Source organism: Astyanax mexicanus, chromosome 2 (genome assembly GCF_023375975.1).
Source record: "Astyanax mexicanus isolate ESR-SI-001 chromosome 2, AstMex3_surface, whole genome shotgun sequence".
NCBI classification, from domain to species: domain Eukaryota; kingdom Metazoa; phylum Chordata; class Actinopteri; order Characiformes; family Acestrorhamphidae; genus Astyanax; species Astyanax mexicanus.
Window position 1 is genome coordinate 4,579,674 of NC_064409.1, and position 9,300 is coordinate 4,588,973.

The following is a 9,300-nucleotide window of genomic DNA, read 5'->3' on the forward strand; positions in this document are numbered from 1 at the left end:
AAATGTATAGTAATTTTGACAGACTTTTTCTAATATTACTTCTAAAAATACAAGAGTCAGTCAGAACATTAACACCACCTTATATTTATGATGATTTTCCTTTATAAAATCATTGGTTGTTCGGATCAGCAATTTTAGTTAAATATATCATATAGCAGACGAACACAGTCATTTTTGGGAAAGTGTGCAATAACTCTTTAAACAAAATTCGTTTAACAAAATATCACTTGCTTTATGATATATTTAACTTAAATTACTGACTCAAACAATCAACAATTTATAAAGGAAACCCCTGAAATGACAAGGGGGACCCACAATTTTTTATACCACTGTAACAGTCCAATACCTCCACCAGCCAATTTCTGCCTTTTCCATAGGTGTGTCTGCATCCTCAGCTTTCTGTTCTTGACTGACAGATATGTATAAAATTTTTTAAACGTACATTTCCAAAGGTTATTTTCTGTAGTAAAGCAGTGCTGGAACAGATGGAGCTACTGCTGTTACTCTCTACTACTGCAGCAGCATTTACACACTTACAGCACATTCACACTTTCATCATCATAACAACTAGAAAAAGACACAGAAACACAGAACTCTGTAACTATTAAAAGTAGAAGTTCTTTTCTTTAAAGGAATTACAGATGAAGTCAGAGAGCAGTGAGCAGTACTGTTTACTACACCTTGAAAAGACTGGAGAAAACTGCTACAGGAAGATGTCTGGCTGACCCACATGGAAACAGCTTTAGCCTTTTTAGCTCAGATTAACATGATTGGTTAAGTCTCAGTTTCAGCAGTAAAGAGAAGAAGTAGAGGAGGTCATCAAAGGATACTAACAGCGAAGACGTTGATGCCGTCTACTGTGTACTTGTAGTAGTTCCAGTTAACAGCACGATAACAGCACAGGAGAACCCTAGTTTCACAGCCTGGAAGCTGAAGAACAGAGCAGTTCATTTAGGTGAAGCATAAAGACATACACTGCCTGGCCAAAAAAAAAAAAAAAAAGACACCACCTGGATTTAAGTAAGTAAATAATGTGGGGTTTGTTGGTTGATGCTGCAGTTGGTCTGCAGGTTTAGGTTCAGCAACAGTGTGTGCTGAAAGAATGAGGTCAGCTGACTACCTGAATATACTGAATATAGACCAGCTTATTCCTGAATCAATGGATTTTTTCTTCCCTGATGAACACGACCATATTCCGAGATAACAATGTCAGGATTCATGATGCTGGAATTGTGAAAGAGAGCATGGAGGTTCAGGGAGCATGAGATCATCATTTTCACACATGGATTGAGATAGTTCACCACAGAGTCCAGACCTTAACCTGATTGAGAATCTTTGGGATGTGCTGGATGGAGAAGAGCTGCTTTGTGCAGTGGTTGGTCAGACTCTACCATCATCAATGCTGCTGCAAGATCTCGGTGAAAAATGAATCCAGCAACACTGGATTGAAATAAATCTTGTGACAGAAGCTTATGAAAACAATGCCACAGTGAATATTAGAGTGTTTGAACTTTTTTTTGCCAGGCAGTGGGTTATGTTATGCTGGGTTATGAACATACATAAGTGACCCATCCATCATAACTGTAAATAAGACTAGAGCAGATTAGAGCTTACTTTCTTCACTGGACGAACTTGGATCTCCTCAGGAGGCAGAAGAAGGATGGTGGTGAACATCCTGGCGTTCATCTTGGACACAGGGATGGTAAAGACCAATATCCAGGACAGGATACAGGCCAGGACGTGTACTATGACCAGAGGAACGTAGCCCATCACTAGCCAGACATATGTGCTCACACGACACTGAAAAGAAGCAACATGAGGCATAGAGGTGTAAGAATTCAGAATATACTTATAAGTATATTCTAGGTATGACAATGATTTTAGCTGACTCCACTTTTAACTCAAATTAAAAAAAGTTTAAAAATGAATAGGAGGAATAGTTTGGGAGGGGCACTGGGTGATGTATGGGTTTAGGGGGTTGGCTGATTGGCTGAGCTGCAGGGGCAGCAGCAGTGTTCCTCTGATAGCAGTAAGACGCAGATGATTGGACGTCAGCAGGGAGGCGATATTATTGATTGACTGATCTGCATATTGTGATGTGGCTACGTACTAATGTACACGAACAAAAAAAAAAAAAAAGAAAAAGAAAAATACAATATAATTTTCAACAAACACCATGTACTCGTACCCAGTAACGGATCTTCTTGCTATGAGGAGCATTTATTGGGGCATCTACAGGGACTGGAGGAGGAGAGAGCAGCAGAGGAGTGGACTCCTTCAAATCTGCAGACTGATTCACTTCATCTGCCTCTTCAGGAATGGCTTCACAGTTGGGGAATTTAATACAGCACTTCCGTACCAAACTGCTGGTCTGAGGATCAAAATGGAATGGAAAAGAAGATCATGAGCAGTGTATGGTGTAGGTGGTGCAACAATAAAATACAACTTTTCACAAGTTAACAGAAGCAACTACCTGTCTTACCTTTTGTAATGCCTTCCCAAAAGGCCACAGTAAATATCCCGACAACTTCCAACACAGCTTCCCTGTGTTTAAAGTAAAAAAATAAAATATTAAAACAAACAGCAAGAGATGAGCAAAGAGAATTAGAACCAACTTATATAAACATCTGAAGTATTTTTTACATACCATATGGAATCCCAATGATGGTGCAAAACATCAATAAGCTGACCAAAAAGTAAAATAAAGAAATCCACCAGCCAAAGAAAATGGCATAAAATACATTCCCAGCATTCAACAGCGAACCTGCAAACAAATGAGAAAAGAAATCAAGGAAAACACTTCACACAGTGAGACCCTTAAATATTTGGACAGTGACACAATTTTCCTTATTTGGGCTCTGCATGCCACGACACTGGATTTAAAATTAAACAAATGTGATGCAATTAGGTTTAGACTTTCAGCTTTAATTGAAGGGGTTGAACAAAAATATTCAATGAATCGTTTAGGAATTACAAGCATGCATCTATAAAGCCTCCTCATTTCATGGAAACAAAAGTAATTGGACAAATGACCTCAAAAGCAATTTTATGGGCTCCAAAAATAAAATGGTCTGCTGCTGATTCCAGTTTTTGGGTTGCATTTGGAAGACTTTGCTGTGAACCCACAACAAGGAGCTCTTAATGGAGGAGAAACCAACCATCATTAGTCTGAAAAAAGAATAAATCCATTAGAGAGAGTGGGAAATTAGGGGTGGGCTATATGGCTCTAAAATAATATGTTTTTGTGATAAAGATACTCTTGGCGATATGACAAAATATCCATAACTGAGATATTAAAAAACACAAGAATTTTATCAGATTTGTAATAGAAGTGACATCCAGAATGTTAGATAGTAATAATGCACTCCAAATATCTCCAATATATCCAGGATTAAAGTAAAATAAATGATACTGGACAGATATATAATGGGAAATGAGAACAGTGTGAATTTTTATTTTGCTAAAATCAGTTTCTAACTTCATTTCTAAACACTGCATAGGATACTTTTGTTTAAAACCATTGAATTAAACTAGAAAGTGTACACTTAAATAACATCTCACGTGTTTAATTTTAAATCCAGTGTGATGGCATGCAGAGCCCAAATAATGAAGATTGTGCCACTGTCCAAATATTTATGGGCCTAACTGTAATACAAAAAGCACAATTTCCATCTAATTTATTTTTCCACAAGGCACAATGAGAACAAAAGAAAGACACCAAAGCTAATTGTGAGTGTGAACTGACCTGTTTGTGGTTTGATGAAGTTCAGCTCTGAATATAACTCCTTCACAATGTCCGATCTGTCCTCGATAGGACGCTCCGTAACATGACTCTTCCACTTTCTGAAGCCAAACTGCCAAATAAACACACAGTTAGGGACCAAAGGAATTTTTTTACAATAGAATAATCAAGCCAAAAAAAACAAAAGGTCAGACTCTAATATTTGGTTGGAGCGCCTTTAGCTTTGATTGCAGCACAATGTTGCAAGATTTATTTCAATCCAGTGTTGCTGCATTAATTGTTCACCAAGATCTTGCAGCAGCATTGATGATGGTAGAGTCTGACCACTGCACAAAGCAGCTCTTCTCCATCCAGCACATCCCAAAGATTCTCAATGAGGTTAAGATCTGGACTCTGTGGTGAACTATCTCAATCCATGTGTGAAAATGATAAAATGATGATCCAGCCCCATGAATCCTGACATTATCATCTTGGAATATAAAGAAAAAAATCCATTGATGGAATAACCTGGTCTATAATATTCAGTATATTCAGGTAGTCAGCTGACCTCATTCTTTCAGCACATACTGTTGCTGAACCTAAACCTGCAGACCAACTGCAGCATCAACCAACCTCACATCATTTACTTACTTAAATCCAGGTGGAGACTTATTTTTTTGGGGCCAGACAGTGTATAAAACATTTCAATCACCTTATAGTTATTGGCCAGTTTGTGAGCTTCCACTTCGTTCTCTGCACGGATGGTTGTCCTACAGCTTGCCTCCTGCCAGGCATCTTCAGCGCACCATGAGGGCACAGAAAGTCCTGAGAAAGAGAAAATAAAATCATACTTATAACTTCAGCATGGATGGGTCTTAAACTGCTCCGAATTGAATAAGAGAATATATATATGTATTAGAATAAGTAAAACTCCTTACTTTTCCATGCTATGTTCTTTCTTTGGCATTACACCAATAACCACCTATTTTAAGACTGGGCTTATAAATTGTTCTGACGGATACAGAGCATACCTTTGCACTCACTATACTGCAGTAAAAGGGCAGAACACACTACTTACCAGGCCTTCACAATACAGCTCTGGAACAAATTAAGAGACCACTTCAGTTTCTGATTCAGTTTCTCTGATTTAGCTATTTATTGGTTTATGTTTGAGTAAAATGAACACTGTTGTTTTATTCTATAAACTACAGACAACATTTCTCCCAAATTACAAATAAAAATATTGTCATTTAGAGCATTTATTTGTAGAAAATGAGAAATGTCTGAAATAACAAAAAAGATGCAGAGCTTTCAGACCTCAAATAATGCAAAGAAAACAAGTTCATATTCATAAAGTTTTAAGAGTTTAGAAATCAATATTTGGTGGAATAAGCCTGTTTTTTTTTTATCACAGTTTTCATGCATCTTGGCATCATGTTCTCCTCCACCAGTCTTACACACTGCTTTTGGATAACGTTATGCTGCTTTACTCCTGGTGCAAAAATTCAAGCAGTTCAGTTTGGTGGTTTGGTGGTTTGTGATCATCCATCTTCCTCTTGATTATATTCCAGAGGTTTTTAATTTGGTAAATTTTTGGTCTCTTATTTTTATTTTATTTTTTTCAAGAGCTGTATATTGTTTTAGCATTGTAAAAAAAATATGCACATATGCATATCTCAAAGAGGTCTGTTATATAGGCCTAATATTGTTTATTATACTCCAGTCTTTAATACGCAGCATCATTCCATCATTGACTTTTGGTATAAATTCCTGGAGATAAATTGCAATATTACTTTTTCCCCCCAAATATCTCTTACCTACATAACACTTGCTGTCTTACACTGTAGCAGAAATGCATAATATATCAGCCTGATAACACCCAGAATAGTCCCTTACTGTGAGTGGAGAGGCATTTTGGTGTGAAGATGCCGAAATGATGTGAGGCGCATGGTGAAGGAGTATCAAGCATCTCAGGGTGAGTGCTGGCCGCACACAGTCTGTCGCACTGGGAGCCCCGGTGATGACCTCTGTGCTCATGGTCCCACAGGAGTTCTGAAGGTCAGTGAAAAGGGGAAAAGAGAGGGATTTAGAAGTTTCTCATGGTCATCAGAAGTCTATGGCAGAGTCCCAGTTCGATGCTGTGTAACTAACCAAAGACTCCTGATGGTCACATGCAGCAACATGCCACATCAGTAAAGTGCCTCAACTGTGTCTGATCACATTTTTAATGGATTACATAGAAGCACTAGAGCTTCACGAGTTTGTAGGAATATTAAAACTTGTGGAAAGTGACTGTGGTGACCCACATCAGGAAGAGGACCACACTTCACGATATAGTTATAGATGATACATAATACTGTTCATCCAACATTCACATTTTAAAGCTTTAAATGTAAATCTAAGGAGCATAAAAAAAGTTTATGAATTACTTTATTAATTTCAAATGTAATTTATATGGTGCAAATGATTATCACATATTATTTGCTTTTGCCATTATTTTATTTCACCATGATCTGAAAGATTTTACAAGTGAATGTATCACAAGTGTGTCAGCTAGATATCAAGTTTGTCAATCAGTATGATAATAATAATAAAATCGCCTCAGTGTTTTTTTTATTAATGCAAACTGACTGTAAAATGTCACAGATCCATACAGAGCAGTGTCAATATAAAACCCTATAAAAACATTTTAAAGTAACTTTCTAAGTTCTAATTCATTACTCTTTACATATAAGTATAGCTACTAGGGTTTAAAATACCTCTGTAGAAATTAAAGTATCATCTCAAACTTCTTACTCTTTAAGTAAAAGTGTAAAAGTACCGGTTTAAAAAACTACATAAATTATAAAAGTAAAACTAGTAAATGGAAAAAATAAAGGCAACTCTTGCTGGAGTGTGGGGAGGGTGGGACATGAGCTGAAATAGGAGTAAAGAGGCTATTTTTAAAATGTAAGGAGTAGAAAGTTCAGATAAGTGTGTGAAAATGTCAATAGTACAGGTAAAAGTCGTCTAAAAATAATAATTACTCCAGTGAAGAAAAAAAAGCCAAAATGTCTACTCAGTAGTGAAGTAAAAAGTAAATACAGATACAGCATTTAGTACTTAAGTACAGTAATGAAGAATAATACTCCTGTAAAAATACAGAATTTTAGTACTTAAGTAGTGTAGTAAAAATAATACTCCAGTAGAGACAGATACAGTATTTTAGTACTTAAGTACAGTAGTGTAGTAAAAATAATACTCCAGTAGATTCAGATACAGTATTTTAGTTCTTAAGTACAGTAGTGTAGTAAAAATAATACTCCAGTAGAGACAGATACAGTATTTTAGTACTTAAGTACAGTAGTGTAGTAAAAATAATACTCCAGTAGATTCAGATAAAGTATTTTAGTACTTAAGTACAGTAGTGTAGTAAAAATAATACTCCAGTAGATACAGATACAGCATTTTAGTATTTAAGTACTTAAGTAGTGAAGTAAAAATTAAACTCCAGTAGATACAGATACAGCATTTTAGTACTTAAGTATAGTAGTGAAGTAGTTCTACTTCCTTACTATAAATATATGCTAGTAAGTTTATTATACAGTAAATGCTAAGCTACACAGTAAATAGTGAATGGCTTTAGTGGGTAAACCATTGTGAACACAGATTAGGACACTTAACAAGCACTCCACCATGAACTAGCCAAGTTACTGAGACAATTACAACATTTTAGGCCATAATTAAAACGTTTAAGACACACAAATGTTATTTTTTTGGTATGTAGCTTCCAAACCAGTATTCAAAGGTTCTTGTGCTTAAGTATTACAAGTAGTTTATTTTAAAACGCACTTAGTGTTGAAAGTAAAAGTACAGTACTGTTATGTACTACTTAAATAATTTCTTCTTATAATTTCAGCTTGATCTCTTGATTTGCTCAATGATAAAATGTTGCTTGCTAGCTCTACTAAGCTAGTTACTCAGTTACTAAGGCAATTTCAACATTTTAGACCATAATTAAGACTTTTTAGACACACAGAAGTTCTGTTTTTTTGTAAGTAGCTTCAAAACCTGAAGAGGTGAGATGGTAAGCAACATTTCAAACACAGAAATACAGACCTTTAGTTGGCCTATGAAAGGTAAACTGCGGTATTTAGTGTTCTTTGTTGAAGCTACAGATAAAAATAGCTACAAAAGTAACTTTAGCATTTCTAGCGCGTCTTTGTAACATGTAGGTTAGGTTAACCGGTTACTGACTGGCTCAGTCATTTCTGGACCTACTTAACCTGACTAGTTAACGTTACCTCAGTAAAATAACTAATACAGTTTAATAAAGTGAATAAATGTAAAGTACCTGAGCTATCAGTGGTGGATCTTCGTCTCAGACTCTCCACATCTGTTGACAGTGTGTGTTTGGCGTGGGACATGGCTCCAGCTTCTCTGCAGCTCAGCTCTGGTTCCTCTGACTGACTGCTGATGATGGCCCTGTTGTGCCGAATCCTGACTCTATGGCCAAATCTGACTCCCCCTGCTGTGGGCTGTGTCTGATTTGTGCTGAGTCTGAAGTGTATGACACGCTGCTTCTCAGGCAAGTGGAGACTTTTAGTAATCTAGCCTTTCGTTTTATTAGCAAAAAATAAAAAAATAAAAAAATAAAAAAAAATAAAAAAATATAAAAAAAAAAAAATATATATATATATATTATGTATTTTAAGCAATATGCTTTAAATTATACATTGTGTTGATAGAATATATACAGCTCTTGAAAACTAAAAATAAGAGACCACTTAGAAATGGTGAGTTTCTTTTATTTCACCAAATTAAAAACATCTCGAATATAATCAAGAGGAAGATGGATGATCACAAGCCATCAAACCACCAAACTGAACTGCTTGAATTTTTGCAGCAGGAGTAAAGCAGCATAAAGTTATCCAAAAGCAGTGTGTAAGACTGGTGGAGGAGAATATGATGCCAAGATGCGTGGAAAAAAACTGTGATTAAAAAACAGGGTTATTCCACCAAATATTGATTTCTGAACTCTTAAAACCTTATGAATATGAACTTGTTTTCTTTGCATTATTTGAGGTCTAAAAGACTTTGTTATTTCAGCCATTTCTCATTTTCTGCAAATAAATGCTCTAAATGTCAATATTTTTATTTGGAATTTGGGAGAAATGTTGTCCGTAGTTTGTAGAATCAAACAACAATGCTCATGTTATTCAAACATGAACCTATAAATAGCAAAATCAGAAAAACTGATTTAGAAACTGAAGTGGTCCCTTAATTAATAAGACATTAAGCTACTGATAAGAAAGTGATTCAATGACTAAGAAACTTAGAGACTAAGTCCAATCATGTGAAAGATCCACTAAACCCTAAATCATACAATCATATATATATACATTATCATATAACCATATAATCATATATATTTTTTTTAATTAATAGCTGAAATGTGTTCCTTTTAAGTAATAAAACATACCAGTCCTGCTTAAAATTTATAAACATTTTCTAACCTTTAAAAAACAACTTGATTGTGGTAATTTCCATCTCTGCAGCGCCCTCTCAGGTTCAACTGTGCTTATAGATGTGGATGATGT

General features: G+C 35.6%; 1 protein-coding gene across 1 annotated transcript in view; it reads right to left on the reverse strand.

Annotated features, from left to right (window-relative positions):
- cax1 (cation/H+ exchanger protein 1) overlaps positions 1-8,241 on the reverse strand; it is an 18,076-nt gene extending 9,835 nt beyond the window's left edge. The window contains exons 1-9 of the mRNA XM_022671794.2: positions 8,055-8,241; positions 5,618-5,773; positions 4,434-4,546; positions 3,746-3,854; positions 2,648-2,764; positions 2,483-2,544; positions 2,189-2,371; positions 1,615-1,800; positions 831-930 (exon numbers count right to left, since the gene is read on the reverse strand). Coding sequence (XP_022527515.2) covers positions 831-930; positions 1,615-1,800; positions 2,189-2,371; positions 2,483-2,544; positions 2,648-2,764; positions 3,746-3,854; positions 4,434-4,546; positions 5,618-5,773; positions 8,055-8,127 — 1,099 coding nt within the window. The 5' untranslated portion in view covers positions 8,128-8,241. The remainder of the gene's footprint in view (positions 1-830; positions 931-1,614; positions 1,801-2,188; positions 2,372-2,482; positions 2,545-2,647; positions 2,765-3,745; positions 3,855-4,433; positions 4,547-5,617; positions 5,774-8,054) is intronic.
- Positions 8,242-9,300: the final 1,059 nt, after the last annotated feature.